This window comes from Sciurus carolinensis, chromosome 4 (genome assembly GCF_902686445.1).
Source record: "Sciurus carolinensis chromosome 4, mSciCar1.2, whole genome shotgun sequence".
NCBI classification, from domain to species: Eukaryota; Metazoa; Chordata; class Mammalia; order Rodentia; family Sciuridae; genus Sciurus; species Sciurus carolinensis.
This window is the reverse complement of record NC_062216.1, coordinates 176,825,535-176,846,678: the sequence shown is the minus strand read 5'-3', so window position 1 is coordinate 176,846,678 and position 21,144 is coordinate 176,825,535. Positions and strand designations below refer to the sequence as shown.

General features: G+C 57.8%; 3 protein-coding genes and 1 long non-coding RNA gene across 8 annotated transcripts; 2 read left to right on the top strand and 2 right to left on the bottom strand.

Annotated features, from left to right (window-relative positions):
* Positions 1-310: 310 nt before the first annotated feature.
* Lmf2 (lipase maturation factor 2) lies at positions 311-4,651 on the top strand. 5 transcript variants are annotated; one of them, XM_047549889.1, is made up of 14 exons: positions 311-431; positions 1,028-1,281; positions 1,379-1,407; positions 1,514-1,731; positions 1,805-1,983; positions 2,128-2,269; positions 2,428-2,562; positions 2,697-2,802; positions 2,877-2,973; positions 3,049-3,231; positions 3,306-3,474; positions 3,548-3,659; positions 3,727-3,823; positions 3,905-4,651. In XM_047549889.1, the coding sequence occupies exons 1-14, from the start codon at positions 338-340 to the stop codon at positions 4,205-4,207; spliced, it is 2,118 nt and encodes a 705-aa protein (XP_047405845.1). In that variant the 5' UTR covers positions 311-337; the 3' UTR covers positions 4,208-4,651. The 5 variants fall into 5 exon arrangements, with proteins under 5 accessions (XP_047405845.1, XP_047405849.1, XP_047405847.1 ...); XM_047549893.1 differs by having other exon boundaries at positions 3,891-4,198; XM_047549892.1 differs by having other exon boundaries at positions 322-522.
* Positions 4,652-9,530: 4,879 nt separating this feature from the next.
* Positions 9,531-11,769, bottom strand: Miox (myo-inositol oxygenase). Its single transcript, XM_047549832.1, has 10 exons — positions 11,755-11,769; positions 11,267-11,377; positions 11,005-11,085; positions 10,688-10,850; positions 10,472-10,539; positions 10,279-10,388; positions 10,150-10,217; positions 10,009-10,058; positions 9,819-9,931; positions 9,531-9,736 (listed from the first exon to the last, which is right to left on the bottom strand). Exons 1-10 carry the CDS (start codon positions 11,767-11,769, stop codon positions 9,628-9,630), a joined length of 888 nt encoding a protein of 295 aa, XP_047405788.1. The 3' UTR covers positions 9,531-9,627.
* A 557-nt stretch (positions 11,770-12,326) lies between these two features.
* Adm2 (adrenomedullin 2) lies at positions 12,327-17,070 on the bottom strand. The gene is made up of 3 exons (XM_047550025.1): positions 16,854-17,070; positions 16,607-16,732; positions 12,327-15,986 (listed from the first exon to the last, which is right to left on the bottom strand). The coding sequence occupies exons 2-3, from the start codon at positions 16,720-16,722 to the stop codon at positions 15,650-15,652; spliced, it is 453 nt and encodes a 150-aa protein (XP_047405981.1). The 5' UTR covers positions 16,723-16,732; positions 16,854-17,070; the 3' UTR covers positions 12,327-15,649.
* LOC124983105 (uncharacterized) lies at positions 16,339-19,763 on the top strand. The gene is made up of 3 exons (XR_007108349.1): positions 16,339-16,523; positions 18,983-19,081; positions 19,517-19,763. It is a non-coding gene; the product is annotated as an uncharacterized LOC124983105 (long non-coding RNA).
* Positions 19,764-21,144: the final 1,381 nt, after the last annotated feature.

The following is a 21,144-nucleotide window of genomic DNA, read 5'->3' as shown; positions in this document are numbered from 1 at the left end:
AGCATTCGGGGCGGGGCTTGCAGCTGTCGGAAGCGGGATGCGGAGCAGAAGTTGACTAGCAGGTTGGGGCGGGGCCTCGGGCGGGGCCACAAGAATGAGGTGGGGCCTGTGTGGGGCGGAGCCTTAAGGACAGGACTACGAAGCAGGACGGGGCATTAGGGGCGGGACCACGGGGGGGGGCAGACCTAGGGGGCGGGGCCCAAGGCGGGACCACGAGGTGGGGCTGGACCTAGGGATGGGGCGTGGCCTGGGGGCGGGGCCTGGGGCGGGACCACTAGGAGGGCGGGGCGGTGCCTCAGGAACCGCGGGCTCCTCTCCAGCCGGCCGCGTAGCGGACATGGCGGGCTCGCGGCTCCCGCGGCAGCTCTTCCTCCAGGGCGTGGCCGGTGTCTTCATGTTCGCCTTCGCTTCCCTCTACACGCAGATCCCGGGTGAGGGCGCCGCGGATAGGACACCACCCCACAACCCGTGCGCGGGGCCCTGTGTGGTCTCATAACCCCCACCCCGCGGTCTGGGGCGAGAGTGAGTCTAGGCCTTGATGTCGTGGTGTGTGACCGCGGTTCGTGTCCTGCGGGCCGCGGGGACGTGGCGGTAGGAAGATGTGCGATGGTCCGTTTCCCTCAGGGTTCGAGTTCTCACCTGGGGTGGGGGCAGAACCCCAAGGAGGGTGGGAAACTGATGTCCGCCCAGACCTGGTGGGGCAGGTAGAGAAACGTGAGCTGTTGGGCAGAAGATGCTGACCCAGAGAGTCGGGCAGTCCTTCTGGACCCAGGGTGGGTACCCACAGGTTGTGTCCTGGGGGGAGTGTCTTGAGGGACTGTAGGCCCTTTCTGGAGTGGGGAAAATCTGTAGACTCTGGGGGGCATCTGCAGACCCTATCTGGGTTGGGAGGCATCTGCAGGCCCTATGCTGGGGGTGGGGGCATCTACAGGCTCTACCTGGGGTGGGGACACCTGCAGGCCCTTTTTCAGGTAAATTTAGTGTAGGAGGGCACTCGCAGGCTTGGCCCTGACCTGCCTTCCCACAGGCCTCTATGGCCCTGAGGGCATTCTGCCTGCTCGAAGGATGCTGCGGCCACAGGGCAAGGGACACTGGCAGCAGCTGTGGGAGACACCGACACTGCTGTGGGAGGCACCAAGGCTGGGGCTGGATACAGCCCAGGGCCTGGAATTGCTGAGCCTGTTGGGCACAGTGCTGGCCCTGGGTGCCCTGCTTCTGCGTCCACTGCGCCACCCCCTCGTCTACCTGCTGCTCTGGGCTGCCTACCTGTCAGCCTGCCAGGCAAGTGGGACCCTTATCTCTTTGTCCTCATCCCACTCCCACCTCTACCTCACCGGGGGACAGACACATCTGCTCCCTGACAGCCCTCTCCCTGCAGGTGGGCCAGGTGTTCCTTTATTTCCAGTGGTGAGTGACTTCTGGGCAGGGCTGCTGGAGGCTGGGTGGGAGCTGTTTGCCTTTCCCCAGGACCTTTGAGGGAAGGGACCCTCAGTGCCATTTCATCTCCCCATAGGGATTCCCTGCTACTGGAAACAGGCTTTCTGATTGTGCTGGTGGCTCCACTGAGACAGGTCCCCAACCGCAAGCAGGCCCACCAGGGTGGGCTGACAGGGGCCTTGCCCCACGAAGAACTCCCCTTCTGGCTCGTACGCTGGCTGCTGTTTCGCCTCATGTTTGCTTCGGGTGTGGTCAAGCTGACCAGCCGCTGCCCCACGTGGTGGGGACTTACTGGTGAGGGTCCCAGCCTGAACCTGGGGTGGTCTGGGATTCTTCCCAGTCCTGACCACCTGCCTATCCCCTGCAGCCCTCACCTACCACTACGAGACCCAGTGCCTGCCCACGCCTGCGGCCTGGCTTGCCCACCACCTGCCTGTGTGGCTGCACAAGCTCAGCGTTGTAGCCACCTTCCTCATCGAGATCGCCGTGCCCCCTCTGTTTTTTGCTCCCATTCGCCGACTGCGCTTGGCCGCCTTCTACACTCAGGTGGGTAGGAGACAAAGCATGGCCTTCTTTAGCACTGACCAGTGGGTCCCTCTAGGGACAGGACAGTGCTAGGAGACAGGCAGCCTTGCAGCAGGTCTGGTGGGGTCAGGCAGGGCTGCCACTCTGAGTGCAGACCCTCTGCAGGTGCTGTTGCAAATTCTCATCATCATCACTGGCAACTATAACTTCTTTAACCTGCTGACCCTGGTGCTCACCACTGCCCTCCTAGACGACCAGCACCTGGCTGCTGAGCCTGGCCTTGGCCGCCGCAAGAAGGCGTCCACCTGTGAGTGTCAGCCTGTCCAGGAGCCCACCATCCTCACCCCCACTGTCCTCCCCAGCTGTTTCCTTCCCTCCCACATCCCCTACAGCATCCCTACTCTAGCTCCACCCTAATCCTCTGACTGTGGACCCTCTGCCAACCTGTAACTGTCCTTCCCACAGCCTGGCCCAAGGCCCTGCTGGCCACACTGTCCTTGCTGCTGGAGCTGGCCATCTATGGGCTGCTAGCCTACGGCACCGTGCACTGCTTTGGTCTGGAGGTTGACTGGCAGCAGCGTACCGTACACTCCAAAACCAGTGAGTGCTGACGGGGGGCTGGGGCAGGGCCTAGACCTACCCTCCTCACGCCCCTCACTCCAAAACCAGTGAGTGCTGATGGGGGGCCAGGGCAGGGCCTGGACCTACCCTCCTCACACCCCCTCCTTCGGCAGCCTTCACCTTCCACCAGTTCTCCCAATGGCTGAAGACAGTCACCCTGCCCACTGTGTGGCTGGGGGTGGCCTCCCTGGCCTGGGAGCTGCTGACTGCCCTCTGGAGGTAGGTTCCTACGAGTAGGGAAGTCAGGGAACTTCCAGGATGGGCCTGACTACACTTGGTCTCCCTGTCCCCAGGTGGACCCAGGTGCGAGGGTGGCTGCCGAAGCTCTGTGCTGCTGTCCAGCTTTCAATCTTGGGTGCTGCCACGGTGGCCTTGTTCTTGATCAGCCTGGTGGGTAGCATCTTGGGAGAGTGGGGTTGGAGGGGTCTGGAGGCAGCCCTGAGCGTTTTGGCCACTTGTCCACAGGTGCCGTACTCCTACGTGGAGCCTGAGACCCACGGGCGCCTCTGGACTGGGGCTCACCGCCTCTCTGGTGCTGTGGGACACCTGCAGCTCGCCAACTCCTACGGCCTCTTCCGACGGATGACTGGCCTGGGTGGGCGCCCTGAGGTGGTGCTGGAGGGCAGTTATGATGGACACCACTGGACGGTGAGCCTCCCACAGGTTGGGGGACTTAGGGGACCAGTCTCACTGGCTCAGCTGACCATGGGCTCACCTGGCAGGAGATCGAGTTCATGTACAAGCCTGGGAATGTGAGCCGGCCGCCCCCTGTGGTGGTACCCCACCAACCGCGCCTGGATTGGCAGATGTGGTTCGCAGCCCTGGGCCCCCACACACACAGCCCCTGGTTCACCAGCCTGGTTCTCCGCCTGCTGCAGGGCAAAGAGCCAGGTGAGGGGACAGGCCAGGGGAGAGGCTGGAGAGGGGTGTTGGCCCTTGTGCTGAGCCCCCTCTCCCCACACAGTGATCCAGCTGATCCAGAGCAATATCACCAGGTACCCCTTTCATAAGCAGCCGCCCACCTATGTCCGAGCCCAGAGGTACAAGTACTGGTTCTCACAGCCTGGAGAGCAGAGGTAAGGCTGGTGCTAGGCGGGTGCTGGGGTTGGGCTGCAGCATGCGCTGAGATGCACCCTGTTGCAGCCGGTGGTGGCGCCGACAGTGGGTGGAGGAGTTCTTCCCACCGGTGTCCCTGGGGGACCCAACGCTGGAGATGCTGCTCAGACAGTTTGGGCTTCAGGTAGGAGGGTGTCTGCCAGGCTAAGGGAGGTGGCAGAGGTAACCTCAATTCTCCAGGTCTTCCTCAGTCCTTTTCCCACAGGACAAGAGCCCACCCCGGGCCCGCAACCCCAGCAGTGCCCTGGCCCAGGCCCTCCACTGGGTACGGACCCAGCTGTCTCCCATGGAACCTCCCACCCTGCTCTGGGGGCTCCTGGCAGCCGTGGGAGCTGTCAGAGTCATGCAGGCCTTGCTAGCCCCCTGGTCCTTCAGGTCCTCCCCACCAGACAGAGGGGAGAAGCCCAAGCCAGCCCTCAAGAAGAACTCTGGAGCTGCCTCTGAACAGGCCAGCCCAGCCACCAACAACTGCAGCAGCAGTTCCCGGCCTCACCGGCAGAAAAAGTAGCTTCATGTTCTCTCATCTACACATCCTCAGAGGGTCTGGGCCCTGCAGAGCTCGCACCTGCAGGACTCGGCCCAGCCACCGTGCCTTAGCTGTTCCTGCCAGGCAGACACAGGCTGGGGTGCTGCCACTGAGGGCCCACAGGTCTCCCCCAGGGCCAACCACCTTCCTCCCCAGTCACCCCGACCCTACTGCCTCGGTGATTGGCCCGGGAGGTAGACAAGAGGTCCAGTGCCGGATCCTTCCTGGGACGTTGAAGTTAGGGCATGGAGGCCCTGCTCCTTCCCTGGGCTGGAGGGTCTGAGTCGAGCCCCAGGCCCCAGTCCTGGTGTGGAGGGGTACGGGGTACTCAGAGGAGGAGAGCAGGGAGAGCGGCTGTCTGCCATGTCACCACACCAGCTGCTGTCCTTCAGTGCTCCCACCAATAAAGGTGTCCTTCATGCTTGCTGTGTGCCCAGCGTCCTTCCTTCTGGGGAGCCCTGTGGATAATGGGCAAGACCCCAGCATCTACCACCAACCTGGCTTAATGGACACTCTCCCCAGCCCTCCTTAGTGTTCTCCTTCATAAAATGGACACAAGGGACTGGCTGAAAGGGGTCTCAGCCTCTGTGACCTGTGGGCCATGGCCCAGCCATCATGCCTTGGACTTGTGAGGCTGTTGCTGGATTGTGGAGCCAAAACCCAGAGCCTTCCTTTCTCCTGCTCTGCTTCCTGGTCTAGAGAAAGAACAGAAGGGTCAGAGTGGGCAGAGGGAGGTGGTGAGGTGGGCACAGATCCTGGGTCTGGGGTGAGGAGTGAAGCTGCATCTGGGCCCCTCTCCTGGAGGACACCAGTGGAGGTGGGAATCAGCACTATCCTGGCTTCTGTTGGGGGGCTCACTGGTCAGCCAGGAAGACATGAACCTCCCTGGGAACTTGCAGCACAGTGTCCCCTGCCCCTGACTTGGTCCTCTGTCCACACCCCACTTTGTGCTCTTCCCCACAGCCTTGGCCAGCTCCCATGTCCCTGATCCCCACTGCCAACCCAGACGTGCAGCTCTCTCTGCTCTGGTAGAGCCTGCTGCACCAGCTCTCCAGTGCCTTCAAGCGGGCTCTTATGCAGAGTAGACGAGATGAAAGCTAGGATTGACTTAAAACAGTCACTTAAAATTCTAAAGCCTGCTTTTTTTCCTTTACCCCTCACAAAGATGTTTCATTTTTCATGGTGGTAGGGATCAAACCGAGGACCTTGCACATGCCAGGCAAGAGCTCCACCACCAACTACAGCCCCAGCCGTCCTTTTCTCAGACTTTTAAGCTCAGTTTACAACTCTCTTGAGTTTTCTGTAACAGCTTTCCTTTTTTTTTTTTTTTTTTTTTTTTTAGTTTTTTTGCGGTACTGGGGATCGAACTCAGGGCCTTGTGCTTGCCAGGCAAGCACTCTATCAGCTGAGCTATCTCCCCAGCCCTGTAATAGCTTTCTTGATCACTCTTGCTCTGTACAGTCCACCCATTTAAAGTGCATGGTTCAGTGGCTTTTGGTGTATTCATCCATCACGATCCAGAACCTTGTTATCACCTGAAGAAGAAACCCTGTATCCCTCTTCAGTCACCCTCCAAGCCCTCCCCTCCTAAACTCTAAGCTGTGTACACTTCCTAAGAATGGAACCACGTACAGCTTGAGGTGTAAGTCAGGGGTAGAGTGCTGGCCTAGCATGCAACAGTCCCTGGGTTCAGTCTCCCGCACCCAGAGACAAACGGATCACAATGGACCCTTTGTGTCTAGCTGCTGTTGCTTGGCGTGGTGCTGTGGAGCTGCACCGCCGGGCTGAGCCGTGTATCAGGACTTCATTCTTGGACGGCTGACTGCACTGCGGGATGGACCAGTCCCCCATCAGTGGCCACAAGGCTGTTTCCACCTTAGATGACATGGAGAGTGTTGGTGTAAACCTGCATGTACGCTAATTTTGGATGCATATCTGTTTTTACTTTTGCTATGCTGTTTTAAATGTGATATCTCCAAAGAAATCAACATATCTTTTATTCCATTCATCGATGTTTCATGCCACAATTATATTAACTGCTTTATAAAATTTAATTTTGTCAATTTATTTTAAATTTGTATTTGTAGTAAAAATACAGAATTTTTAACTTTTTTTCTTTTTTCCGTTGGTACTGGGGATTGAACCCAAAGGAACTTTTTACCACTGAGCTACATCCCTAGCCCTTTTTATTTATTTTGAGACAGGGTCTCACTAAGTTGTGAGGCTGGTCTCAAACTTTTGATCCTCCTGCCTTGCCCTCCCAAAATGCTGGGATTACAAATGTGCACCACCACACCCAACCCTTTGTTGGGTTTTTAAATTGGGTCATTGCTTTTTCTGTATGTTGGGGGCTATGCCATGCGGACTGCGCTGGGATGGCGCCTGAGCCAGAGGTTGCTTTGATCACAGGGGCGGTGAGGAGGTTGATTAACATAAACACACCCAGGTGATTTGTCATTGGCGGTATCCAATTAAGTCCATGCACACAACACGTGCACAAGTGTCCCGAGTGCTCCTGATCGTGCCTGCTCGTTTTTTGACCTTGACCATGATTGGGCAGCTAGCTCCTCGCCTAATCTTTGCATCATTGGCGTCAGTCCTACCCTTCACCTCCTGGAGGGGATATAAGCCGGCTCTCCTCCAGCGCCGGGTTCCAGAGGTTCCAGTTCCCGGGCTTCCTGATTCATCAATAAACCGTTCCGAATTCAAGAGCCTCGCTATTCTTTTGTCCCCCGCCAAATTGACTCCGCTGGACGGCGTCATCTGTAGCTGAGTGGTAGGCATTCTTTACATATTCTGGATATTAATCCTTTGTCAGACGTAGTTTGCAAATATTTTCTCCCGTTTTATGGGTTATCTTTCTTTTTCATAAGCAGAAGTGGGTTTTTTGTTTTTTGTTTTTTGTTTCTTTTTTTAGTTGTAGATGGACACAATGCCTTTATTTTATTTATTTTTATATGGTGCTGAGGATCAAAACCAGTGCCTCACACGTGGTAGGCAAGCAGTCTACCACTGAGTTACAACCCCAGCCCTTGCCAAGGTTTTTAATTTTGATCAAACCCAACTTATTTTCTCCTGTGTTGCCTGCACTTTTGGTGTCATATCCAAGAAGTCAATGCCAAATCAAATGTTATGGGACTTTCCCCCTAAAATTTCTCCTAAGAATTTTAGTTCTTAAGTTCAGATCATTGATCCATTTTGAGTTGGTTTTTGTGTATGGTGTGAGGTAAGGGCTCAGCCTCATTCTTCACATATGAATATTCAGGTTTCCCATTTATTGAAAACATGGTTCTTTCTCCATCCGATGGTTCTGTCACCCTTGTTGAAGATCAGTTGACTGCCAGGTGCAATGGTCATGCCTGTAAACCCAGCTACTTGGAAGGTTGAGGCGAGAGAACCACAACCCCATCCACCCAGTCAGAACCCCATCCAGATGCTCTAACGAGGACATGCAACCTTGGACACAGTCAGCTGCCACCAGCTTCACACTCAGAGCCCGGCTGCCAGGTTGGAAGCCGGGCCCCTCTGCTGGAGTACCAGCATCCCTTTCAAACTGCTTCTTGGTCCCTCTCTTGGCTTCCAAGAGGGAGGAAGGAGACAAGAGGGAAGTGCAGGCTGTGTCCCTCAAGCCTAGGTGGCTGAGAAGTCTGGTCTGGTGCTTTAGGTGCCCGGTCCCTCTGAACCTATTGTTTCATTTAAGCCTCCCTCCTGTGCACTCACCTATCAGAAGGCAGCTGCTCCACACCCCACGCAGCTACTTGCTCCTTTGCCAAGATACAGAGGCAGGGGACTGTTCCTGCACCGGCACCACAACCACCCCAGGTTGCAAGGACCACTGCCTCCCTGAGGTCCTCGTGGTCCCAGCCTAGAATTCTGCAATTCCCACGCTGAGCTATGAAGTTTGTCACTGGGAAGGAAAGCAAAGCAGCCAGGGGCCCTGGTAGCAAGGCTGGCAGCAAACAGGTCTGTGGTGGCCTCCCTCCGGGGAGGCTGAGAAAGGCCCTGGAGATGTGTTAGAAATAAGGAGGTGCCGCAGGAACTCAAACACACTCAAAAGTGGGTGGGCAAGGCAAATGAGCCTGCAGAAGGGCCAGTACCAACCTGGCCTGCAAGGAAGGGGGGGGCATTTCTACTGCAGGGCTGCCGTTCACTCTGATTGGAGGAGTTCAGGGTTACAATCTATGCGATTGGCTAATTTTAGAATTAGGGAGGGCAAAGGGGAAGGGCTACAATGGGATCCAATTAAGGCTAAATACTGTATTCTGAAATGGAACACCAGAATTTCTACTTTTTACAGATACCCACATCAAGCCCCTGTAATTTGTGAGTTGTGGTGTTATCTGGAAAAAGTATCTGTGCAGAGGTGAAGGATCTCAAGACGAGGAGAGCGTCCTGGATTGTCTGGGTGGTCCTTAAACGCCATCTGGATGTCACAAGAGTCGCTGAGGAAAGAGCTCTTCTGCACACTGGTGCATCAAGGGAAAGACCAAGCATTTACCTGTCTCCTATGCAAACAGTACCATTGGGCACATGGGAGGAGGCTTCTCCGCTGAAGTGTTCCCACGGATAAGCCAGGAAGTTTCCCACCAGCACAAGACCGATGTTGTGTGCCTCCTGAGAAAGAAATGCTGCCACCGGACAGCCCTCTTGCCCTCCGTGAATCTGGCTAAGTCCCTAAAGTCACCCCCCAGTCAGCAAGAATAGATAAAATGTCATGTTGATGGGATGCCATTGGCAAAGTCCCCAGACCAGTGATCTTTGTCTTCAAAGATGACCTCCAGAAAATGCTGGCAAAGTCGTTGGACCAAGAGAAAGGATGGCGGGGCTAAGGCCTCACAGGGAGGGCTGCACGTGTGGAGAGGCAAGGGGGACACAAGCCTGGTGGGGCTGCACTGCGCTGAGATGCTGGGGACCACGGAGCTGAGGCTTCACAGCGGTCTGCCTGTGCTGTGCTGCCCATGCTGTTGACTGCCCATGCTGTTGACTGCCCATGCTGTGGACTGCCCATGCTATTGACTGCCCATGCTGTTGACTGCCCATGCTTTTCCTCAGCGAACAGGTTTCCTCTCTCATTAAAGGAGCCACGCCCAGAGGACGTGGAGACTATTTCTAGAATGTGGGGCTGGGCTGGACGCAGGAGCCAGGAGGATGAGCAGGGTGTTCAGGCGCCTGCTCCCTTTGCTGGGACCATCCCAGCTGCCCAAACAGGCCGAGACCTCAGTGAAAGGTCACACTCGCGGGTTTTTTCAAGACCTTTATTGCGACCAGGCCCGGGGGCCAGAAGGGGTGGTGAGTGTAGATGGGTGTTGGGGGGCTCCAGCGAGGCTGGATTGGGCCTTCATGGTGCCTGACAGTGGCCCGTCCCTGGGCCAGTTCAGCAGGGGCCAGGACTGGCAGGTCAGTCACCAGCTCAGGACACCCGGGCAGTACTTGTCGATGAGCCCCTGGTAGTAGGGCCGCAGCTTGCCCACCTCCGGCAGGTCTGGGCACTTGGTGTAGAGGTCAAACTTGCTGCATCAGGAGAGGGACAGTGAGCCTCCTGCAGCAGCCCTCGGGCCCCAGTCCCCTTCGCCTCCCACAGGGAAGGCCGTACTTAAACTCCTGCACCCAGGGCAGCATGTCCAGGTCTCGCTGGCTGCACAGCTGCCGGTAGTCGCCGCCCGTGTGCCACGGGTAGAAAGAGTGGAACCGGATCACGTAGAAGGCCTGCCGAGGGCAAGCGGGCGCTGGGTCCCAGACCGCAGCGGGCGGCGCGCGGCGCGGCCGGTCCCGCCCCCACCTACCTCCGCCGGCAGGGAGCACTTGTTGAACCGCATCATCTGGTATAAGTACTCTGCAGGAGAGGGGGCGTCGCCGGAGCACGGAGCTCAGGACAGCCTCGCCACCTGGCCGCACCCACACTGCCCGCCTTTAGCCCGACTCACCGTCATGGCCCCAGGACATGAGAACGTTCTCGAGCCCGCAATGGGGCTGGTACATGCCAAGTTCTGAGCTGCAGAGAGAGGGGCAGGGTGGCTTGGGAAGGGGGGGCACCAGTCCCGGGGTAGGGTCACCTGTATCGAGGGTCCCGGAGGTCGGGGTTCTCCTGGAAGGTAGAGTCACAGAACACCACGGAGGCCTGGGGACGGCAGCCGACGGGGAAGGTGTCTCCAACTACTGCCCACTGGGGAGGCACGGCAGTGGTGGGCAGGGGGCACACTGGCCTGCCTTCCGCACAAGTGACCCCAGAACTGAGGCTGCTCTCACCTGGGGCTCTCCCCACAGAGCCAGGACCTTTCCCAGGTCATGCAGGAGCCCAACAAGGTGGAACCAGTCTGGGGGAGAAGGCATTGTGAACTAGGAGGCTGCCGGAGCCACGGTGGAAAGAGCAGGCTCCAGGCTGAGAGTGCAGCGCCCAGGGCCTGCTCCTCCAGGGTGTCCTGCCTTGCTTTCTGGGATAGAGGCAATACCCCCTGGGCGCACCCTTGTCTGGGTGGGCCTTTCGAATGCCTTCTGCTGTCTGGAAGGCGTGGAAGGAGTTGGGGAAGTCCACGTCCGGGTCTGACTCATCCACCAGGCTATCCAGCATGTCCACAGCCTCCATGACAGTCATTTTCTTGCAGGAGAAGCTCCCAAACTGGGTGTGCTGGGTGGAAGGGAGAAGTCAGTCCCTCACAGAGTCAAGGGACCAGAAGAGGCCCAGGGGGATGCAGGACAGGACCATCTGCAAGGCCCTCTCTGTCCACTCTGGGCACCAGGCTGAGGGTGAGGGGCTTGTGCAGGCAGCAGGGTGCCAGCACCTTGTTCCTGACGAAGTCCACTGTCTGGTGCGTGTGCATGAGCTTGTAGGTGGCAAAGACACGGTCCAGAAGAGGGCCCGACTGCAAGCCAGACAGTCAGCTGAGGCTGCGTGTCCGGCCAGCCGTCAGACCAGGCAGAGCAACCTCCCTGCCAGGGCCAGCCCACAGAAGGCTTGAGCTACCCAAGCCAGACCCCTGGGGCTGTGGGAAGGGGCAGGCGTAGGGGCTGGACTAGAAGGGACAGGCGGGGAGGAGTCCTCACGATGAAGTTTCGGAAGCTGCTCTTGTCTTTGTCTGCCTCCGTGTCCATGTCAGGTCGGTAGACCAGGGAAGGATCCGGTCCCTGGGTGGATGGGGAATTTGACCCATTTCTCTTGTCATGCCAGCTCCATGAGGAGGCAAGTCATCCCCACAGGACTTGAGACTAAGCTTTGGACCTGCCGGAGGTGCGTGGTGGAGCTGAGGGCACAGCCCCTGCGCTAGCCTTGGTGCCTCAGAGTTCTTACTCCCTGGGTCCCATCTGCTGAGCAGAGTCAGCTGATGTCTGCTTCCAGCTGCAGGAAAAGCTGGGTGAGGACTAGCTCTGCTTGACATCCTTGCAGGATGGAAGCTGATTTTAGGAGGCCTGAGTTCTTTGGGGAGCCTGGGGTTCAGGGGCTGCTGAACCCTGCTGCAGCTGAACCTGAATGCACAGGGCTAGTAGGAGCCAGCTGGAAGGGTAGAGCCACTGCACTGGTGTAGGGTACTCACCATGACCACCTTCATCCTGAGAGGGGTGGTGGCAGCCGTGCAGGTGGACAAGAGATCCACCGGGTGCCTCTATATATGACCATAGGTTACATAAGTGACCGGATACTACCTGACCCTTGGCCTTGGCCCTTGGTAATGAGTGACCATTGCCTTCCCATTGGCCTCAGCAAAGTAGTGTGTCAGCAAGGGAGCAGACCCCCAGGGGCCTGGCCCCTTGCCCTGACCTCACCCTCCCCTGTTCTCAGTAACTGACTTGCCTGGACATCCGGGCACTGCTCCCAACACCTCCATGCCTGCAGTGCGCCCCTCCCAACACAAGGTGCAGACCCTAGGCCACACCCTAGGTGCACACTCTCCCACACCTTATCTCCGGAAGCAAAAACTTTTCCTCAGGACAACTATGGATTATGGGTTTTATTAAAGAAAAAATGATTCTATGGCTAGTGGTGCAGCTCGGTGGCAGAGCGCTTACCCAGTGTGCACAAAGCCCTGAGTTCATCCCCAGCACTGCAAAGGGAAGAAAGAACGAAAAGGAAGGATGGAAGCAAGGATTATTCTGACACTTGTTATTATGGTAAGGGAAACTTTATTGACAGTTGCAACAGGGTAGTGAGACAGACTACAACCAAGACCTCTGGGACGTACAGTCAGTGAACACTGAGGAATCACTGAGTGGGGACTCCTGAGATACCAAGGGTAGGAGGTCTTGCTGAGGCCTAACTGGATTCTTGCTGGAGGCAGGCAGGCGATCAGCTTTGAGGATGCAGGATTCTCCATAAACTGATTTAGGATTCTTGCTAACCCTTGGCTAGACAGGCCCAGCAAGGACAGGGCCAAGGTTAGGCCTAGTCCTGAAGAGGCCTTAGGGTAACCTTCTGAAGTTTGGTCAAGGAGTGTCCTGCTCCTGGGGAAATGGTTCCATAAGCCCACAGCACTGACCAGGGCTCCAACACAATTCACAGTCCACTGGCTTTGAGGACACAGCAGGGACCAAGCAGACAAAAATGCCAGCCTGGGAAGCAATGTTCTTGGAGCCATCAGAGAGGGAAGGGCACAGAATGGAGACACTGAAGGGTGGGGACCTCAAAGGTCAGAGGTCTAGGCAAGAAGCCTGTAGAGTTGTCACCCATTCTATCAGCTCCTCTGCAGCTACGCTAAGACGTGGTTGGAGAGACCCCAGTAACACCCTCACCACTTAACGTGGCAAACTCTCAGTTCATTCTTCAAGGATTTGCCTTTGGTATGTGTTCCCTCTGTCTCCTCCCACTGGAACGCCCACCCAGAAGGGTTGCCTGGACCCTCTGACATTCTACAAGCTCAGCTCACACTGGCCAGGATGGGGTGACCGCCTCCAGGAGGCTGGGGTCATTTCCACCAAAGCAGGTGGTGCCTCAGAGTGGGGAGGAGCAGCATCTGGGTAGGATTCTGAGGAAGAGGGGCCTACAAGGTTAGGACTTTTCCAGCAGCTAGAAGGGAGCTGGGAAAGCCCCTGGGTGGGAGGTGGGGCAAGCAGCACTGCTGCTGAAATTCCATGGAGGCGTCAGGACAGGGTTGCTGAGTGTCTCACCAGATGCCAGGCTGTGGGTCACGACGGGCTACCTTCTGACACCGCATGGCAGGCCAGGAGGGCAAGTCATCCCGCTTCCGGGGAAAACCCTGGGGACCCGCAGCCCACGCAGAAGTCCAGGCCTGGAGGATGCAAGATGCCACCAGAAGAGGGTCTGGAAGAGGTGGAAGGGTCCATGAAGAGGGAACATCTTGTACTGAAGAACAGCCCTCACACAGGCCCAGGAAGATGTGGAGCTGGACTCTGGCAGTGCCCAGGGAGCCTGGGAGGAAGGCCTTGGTGGAGAGAGTGCCTCGCTCTTCCCAGCTTGCCCTGGACACTTGCCTTCACGCCAGGACTCCACACCGTGTCCTCACTGTCCATCTGCCTCTGTTGACACCATTCTGTGGTCACAGGGCACATGACCCCAGGGCCCAGGCTGCTGGCCTCGTGTGGGGTGACTACTGCACCCACACCTTCTATGGGTCTGGGGCTTTACACCCTCTGCTCCTTTCTCTGGGGAGCCTCGGAGGAAGCTGAGACCATGCTTCCTCCAGGCAGCCTGCCCATCTGACTTTGGTGACCCCTGTGTACTAGCCACCTACTACAGTTCTCTAGTCTGGCCTCTGCTGTCAGGGCAGGGACCAGCTATAACTGTTCCCATGCAGCCCAGTGAGTTACATGCTCTAAGTGACCCTTGAGCTGGAAGACCACCTACCTTGGGGGTACAGAGAGCCCAAGGGATAGGTCTGTCAGCGACCCTGAGAGCCGGCTCTGTGGTGGACACTGCAGTGCCCAGAGGCACATGCCTGACCTTGGTGTGGCTACCTCTAGAGTTAGGGTAAGGAAGTGCCCCTACCATGTGGCTGTGAGCTGAGGGCCATGTGGGCCAGCATTTGCACATTGAGTGCTGTGTGAGTGCTTGCTAAGTGATAAACCTGGTTCTGCAGGCTACCTGCAGGACGACTGTGGGGCTTGGTTGACACCTGCAAAGGTCCTGTGTGGGGCGGACACGCATGAGGAGCTCTGCTCCTTGGCTGTGGTTCTCCTCTTGTCACTGAGGCTGCTTCTCCCTCCCCAGGCTCAGGCTGGGTGTGGAGGAGTACTTGGCCTGTCCAGTCTCCACTGTCCTGCTCCTGCCCTGGATGTGACTCCGTGGGGTGGGCTGTGAGGGGAGCCAGAATTGCCTGTCAAGATTCAGCCTGGTTTGGCCGCCCCATCCTCCCTGAACCAGGGTTGGATCTTTCTCTTTCTTTTTATAAACTTTAGGGTTGATTTTATTGGGGGGGGGGGGTTGGTACCAGGGATGGAACCCAGGGGCACTATACCACTGGGCTACATCTCCAACCTTTTTAATTTTTGTTTTTAGACAGGGTCTCCCTAAGCTAGGCAGTCTGGACTTGAATTTGTGATCCTTCTGCTCAGACTCCAGAGTCCCTGGGATTATAAGTGAGCACCCCCCTACTGGGCTGGGGTGGATTTAAAAAAAAAATTACTATTTTTTTTTAATAATTGTGTGGTGCCGTGGATCGAACCCAGTGCCTCCTGTGTGTGAGGCAAGTGCTCCACCACTGAGCAACAGCCCCAGCCCCTGGGGTGGGTCTTAGTTGACTTAATTGGGATGGGGACATTGCCCTGGGGAGTGGGAAAGGGTATCTCTGCTCCTCTCCAGAATAATCCAGGAGTGTCCCTGAGCCCCTGGGCCCCTTTCCCCCAGCTGCCCACAGGGGTTCCAGGTGGGGCCTCCATCACCACCTCAGCTCTGGCTCCACAGCTGGTAACTGGAGCCCTGGAGGTCCCTTTGTGACCTCTTCCCTCATCTCAACTTTGGGGACCAGGATGTCACAGCCTGCCCTGCTGCCCTCCTGCCTCAGGGAGCAGCTGGGAAGGTGAGGACCTCCTTCAGGGAGACACAGAGCAGCAAGAGCCCAGGCACCAGTGGGGCTGTAGGGAAGGAGCTAGGACACCATGCCAGCCCCTCTCTTCCATTTCCTCAGAGCTGGCTGGCCCTGTGCATCAGGTCAGGGCAGAGGCTCCAGGTCCACGAGCAGACCCCTTCTCTCTGAAGCCCCGTTTGGCAACTGATGCTGTCAGCCACCACTGCCTAGAACTGGTCCCCTGAGTGGCACAGTTCAGAGGTGCACAGCCTGGGGCACAGAGATGCTGCATGCAGACGACGACACATCCACGTGGGTTTCCGTGTCCAAAGCCTGCAGGTGCAGTTGCCGCAGGACCAGCTACTGAAAGGGCTCCAAGGGGCTGGACCAGGGCAGGGGCTCAGTTGCAGCTCTGGGGTCAGTATGGCATTCCAGCTGGGAGGGATGGGCAGGGGTGTGACCAGGATTCACTTCAACCATAGCTGTGGGGGCTGCTGGGGTCCACAGGTACTAAGTCTCTCCGGCCAGCTGGCCCTACAAGCTGCCACAGGCGGTGGCTGAGGTTCTGCACCTGGCAGGTGCCCAGCAGACAGCCGACCCGCAGGAGCTGGGCTTGGGACCTTCGGGGGCCCAAGTGTCGCCGGGGGCCTGCGTGTCGTCGGCCACCATCCTGGAGAAGCCGACCCATAGTGGGAGCCAGGCTGGCCCTCCCTTGTGGCTGAGAGGCCTGCTGAGGCTTCCAGACCATGGGCAGGGGTGCAGGGTGCTGGGGCTGCTGGTTGCTGGAACGAGTCCGAGCTGAGGGCTCCCTGCAGAGGGGAAGGAAGCACGTAGACCCAATGGCTCAGCCTTTCCGAGACCCCCAAACCCAGCTTCTTTCCTCTCAATGCAGGCTTAGAGCCACTGGCAGGGGAAGCCTGCAGCTTCCCCAACAGCCTGGCATAGGACCAGGGAAAGCCCAAGGCCCCTGTCCCCTCCCCTGCCAACACTGCCTGGGGCACAGCCAGGGGAAGCCCACCATCCCTTGGAGCTCAGCCCTGGTAGGCTGACCATCTCAGGAGCCCAGGTCACATGTCCCACTAACAGCACCTCCCTGGGCAAAGGGCACCCAGGCACCCTGTTGACCCCCTCTTAGCCTTCCTTTTAGGGTGGTCAGGGGCCAGCAGGCCTGGGGATGCCTCCAGCCTCGCTTCCCCCAGCAGACCCCTCTGGTTGAGGGGCTGCTCTGCCAGTGTGGGGGTGGGGATGGGGCAACTGCCCCAGGAGGGGATAGGCAAAGGAAGCGAGGCCTCTTGCCCTGCTCAGGAAACGCTGAAGGTGTCGGGCGGTGGGCCCTGATTTGGGAGGTAAGCCTGGTGAGGGGGTCCCCACCGGAAGATGTGGGGGCACATATGTTTTCAGGGCCTCGCGTAGGGGCTGGAGCACTCACCTGGGTGTGGAGGGCCGCGATCCCCCGCCCAGGCCGCCAGACTGCGCTCCCGGGAGCTGCAGGTAGAGGAGGCTGATGCAACCGAGGGCGACCGTGACCGTCAGGAGCCGGGCCATGGCGGGCGGGCTGCGGAGGGAGGGATGGTGAGCCCGACAGCTGGGGGCAGGCTAGGCCTCCAGACACCCGCGTCAGCGCACACTGGGATCCCTCGAAAGCCCGGGGCACCTGACGTGCGCCAGTTGGGTACCTGCGTCCGTCCGGGTGTCCAGCGGGCAGACGGATCTGGGGTTTGTTGGCGGATCCCGGAGCGTGGAGCGAACTGGGCTGGGCTGCACCGGGGTCTCCTCGGTCAGTTCCCGTCCAAAGTACTGCCTGGAACAGAGCCTCGGGGATCCGCTGCACCCCTGGCGTTAAATAGGCTTTCCAGCAGGAGGCGGAACCCGACGCGCCGATGGGGCGGGGCGCCCTCACTTGCTCCCTCCCAGACCTCTTCCTGGGCAGGGTGTACTACCTAATGGAGCCCACCTGCTCCCTTTGCCTGCCGGCCGGGTGAGCAGTGAATGGGCGCAGGAAGTGGCCGCGTGACAAGGGTCACTCATGGGCCCGTCCCTGCTGGGAAAGTGGCCAGGAACTCTGAGGCTACCGAACTCACTCCTGGCACCTTCTAGTGTGGAGTGCAGCCCCAGAGCATGGTGGGGCCAGACCTCCCAGGCTGTAGGGTGGGTGCTCAGGTGGGGCGTACAGTCAGCCTGCAAGGGCATTCACCCGCCAGTCACCTCCCTCTCTACGTGTGATAAAAGGATTGCCGGGCAGTCCAGGGTCTACAGGGGAGGCCATTCCTACCCTCTTGGAGACCCCCGTGAAGCCTATTCCTACAGCCCTCTTCACCAAAGTATTGAATGGTTTTTGTAAGAAATTTAAATTAAGAGGGAGACACCATCCACCCACCTACCCAGGGTCCCTCCCCCAGCTCCAGGCAGTACCCCATTCCTGGCCCTGTGTACACTGTTGTGTACACATCCAATATGATGTGAGACATGTAAATGCAGAGACCCCCATTTTTTCCTACGGTTGGTTCTACTCCAACATGTAGGAATTCTCTGATTTACTGAGTCCTTATTAATGTGAAATTAGGTGACTTCCAGTGCTTCCACGAGCAAGAACCCTGCCATCTCAAACTCACTTGTGCCAAGTGTGTTGTTCTCCACGGGGTCTGCTCCAGTTCCCTGTGGATCCTTGAGTTCTCCACTGTGCCAGGCTGACAGGAGACCATACTCATGCCCCCGTGGGTGTTTCTCAGCCTAAGCATCTCCATCTCTTCTGCCTCATCCTACCTCTTCTCTCACACACTCTGTTGGCTCACCCAAAACCTGGTGGACCACTGAGCCCCTTCTGCTGAGCACACCCTGGGTGCTCCACAAACATTTGCTGGATGAATAGTCCAGGAGTGTTGAATGCAGGCGACGCAGGAGAGCTGGGCTTACCTCCTGGGGAGCACAGCAAGTTCTGGCCCATATTTGCCTGTGCATTTAACCAGTTGGGGTTGGGAGTGGTCTCATTTATGTTAGAAACGTGGAGTGGTGGCCAAAAGGCAGGTGAATATGGGCCTGAGAAATACGTGCTGGGAGGCTGGCAGGAGAGGAAGCTGTGGCAACAGAATGGACAGGTCAGAGGGAGAATAGGCAGGGTTGGCAGTGGATGAAGAGGTCCTTTGGTTTGCTGGTGCAGGGTGCTGCTGGAGAGTGGGAAGGGATCATGCTTTGGATATGCAGAGGCTGAACTGCCTGTGGGCCACCCAGCAGAGGTGTTTCTCCTCTCAGTCTCCAACCTTGTGGGCCTGCAAAGAGGGCAGACTGGAACACAGTTTTGGGGTTCAGAGGTGGCAAGGTCCTGGGAACTATAGTAAGCACTGTCCAGAGAGAACACAGAGGCAGGCTGGGTGGTTGAGAACAGAAATTGTATGCCTGTACTGAAAGGACAGCAGGAAGGGCAAGCAGAGGACACTGAGGCAGAACCAAGTCTGCAGCTCTGCCTCTTCTCGCCAGTCCCCAACTCCACCGTCAGTCTCCACAATGCTGCCAGCACCACCTTTGAAACACTGATGCCATCATGTTATTCGTCCCCACCAATAAAGAAAAAATTAAGTCCCATCTTCGTTGGGTTTTACTCTGGGACAGGTGGAAGTAAGCCTCTCAAGAGTCTTAGACCAAAAGCAATATCCGTGTCCTTTCTTTCAGACCCTGGGAAAACAGAATGGTTGTTACCTCCTTGAACCCATGGTCCTATCTCCCTGAAAGCCCTTGGTGTGGGAGGGGTGACCTCTGGTCCTCAGGCTCAGCCTGGCTGTTTATTATGCCCCCTTCTCCCTGCAACTAGATTAGAGGCCCCCGCTGGTCCTGTGGCACAGCTTGCTGGTCCTGTAGCCCCTGCTGGCACATCTTATGGTACCTGCCAAATACAACTCTGCCCTTTAAGGTGAGACCCAAATGTCTCTTTCATTTACTGTTAGTTGGGGGAGCTACTTCTGGGAGTGAGTGGCTTTCCACTCCAGCACTACTGACCATGAAAAGCAGGTAAGAGTTTAGTAGGGAAGTCAGGTCTGAGCTTAGGAGGGCTGCGTGGTGATGGTGACACTAGGGACACTCTTGAGAAGTTTGTTCAGGAGCACAAAGGTGCAGCTGCATGGGGCGGGGGTTGTTTGGTGTTTTAAGGTGGGAGAGGAGTTTGATCCTGAGAGCAAGGATTCCACAGAAAGATGGGACTGAGTGTGGTGGGACACTGGAAATAAGCTATGGGAGGTGGGCAGGACAGGAGGGGCATTGGTAACTATGGGTGGAGAGTGGGAGCCAGTGGGCTTGGGCTCAGGGATGGAGTCCAGAACCCTTCTCTCTGTTGGTCTTTTTTCTCTAGGAAGGAAGAGCAGCTGATCATCCCTGAGACAAGGGAGGTGGAATCAGAGGACTGAAGTGAGTGCTGACCAGACAGCAGCAGGCTGGGCAGTGCATAGGGGCCATGTGTCATCTGTGGGTCACTGCCCTGGATAGTGGGTATAGTCCTTGAGTGTACAGATGATCAGGGCTGTGCATTTTTTTTTGGGGGGGGGTGTCCTAGGGATTTAACCCAGGAAAACTTTACCACTAAACTACATCTCCCAACACTTTTCATTTTTTTATTTTGAGACAGGGTCTCACTAAGTTGCTGAAGCTGGTCTTGAACTTCCGATCCTCCTGTCTCAGCCTCCTGAGTCCTGGGATTACAGGTGTGCACTATCACAGCCAGCACAGGGTGGATTTTGTGAGATGGGGATGATGAGAAAACAGGCAGGGGCTTCAGATGTTGGCAAGATGACAGGCCATGGAAGGTATGCTGGTTGGGAGTAAAAGGTCCGATGGAGGAAGCCAAGGGGCTATGGATTGAGGAGAGTGACTTTCTGGAGGAGGCCTGAACCTGCTGGAAGGAAAGGAGGCTCTGGGGACCAGGACCCTTGGGAAGAGAAAGCTAGACCAGTGGCAGGAAACTTGGAGAGGGAGGGGAGAATGCAAGGGACTCTTACTAGGGATGAGGGTTCCTTGGCCAAGTCCATTAGGTCTAGTGGAACGGCACTGGGGGAGTGGGGAGCAGGGCTTCAGTCTCCAGGAGAACTAGCTCTGGGCTCAAGGGCCAGACTTGCTCAGGGACTCTGCTCCTCTACACAGTCAACGGTGCGGAGAGGACCTTAAGTGATTGAAACAGCTCAAACCAGCTCAGGCAGAAACGCTTTCTCTGACCACGTCTGAGACAGAAGCAGAGAAGGGCTGGGGCAGGGCGGGACGCTGGAGCCACTCCCTCAGCTCTAGCGGGTGGGTGCGGTTTCATTCATCCTCCTGGGCTGGCTCCAGCAGGTGGAGGAGACCAGGTTGCCAGTAGTTTGCTCCTCCATCAGGTTCTGCAACAGCCAACTCATCCAAAAAAAGTCTAGCCCTGTCCCTCGGCCTCCCACGTCGAGGGCCCTGTCCGTCTCCCAGAGCGTCCCGCCCGCGACTCGTGCGTCCTCTTTGTCAAACCCTGTGGCACGGCGGGGCGGCCCGGCCAGTCCCTCTCCCCGGGGGTGCGGTCCTCGGACAGCTGTCCCACATAATCAGAACATCCGTCTTCACAGCGGAACCTGCCGCACTGCCCTTCCCACACCGCTCAGCCTGGCCGGGTCCGACGACCTCCAGTTCGGGAGTCCTGGTAGGCAGGGCCCCGGCTCCTCCAGTTCGCCTCCGCCTGACAGCGCGGAGCCTGGGGACCTCACCCCGACCTCTCGATTGGAAGCTCCCGGGTGCGGACCCGGCCTCTGCCCACGTGCGAGGGTCCAGACCACGAGGTCCGCCCTTAAGCTGGCCGGCTCGGAACCACTAGTTCACCGCCTCCTGGGCCGGGCCGACTGACCCACCCGCGCTGCCGTCCGCGTCATCTGCCCCAGGGGCGGCTCCCGGGGCCCGGGAGGGGGCGGGACAGCGCTCTCGAGGCCTGCCCTTGCCGGCTGGACCAATGGGGCGCGCCGTTTCAGGCTC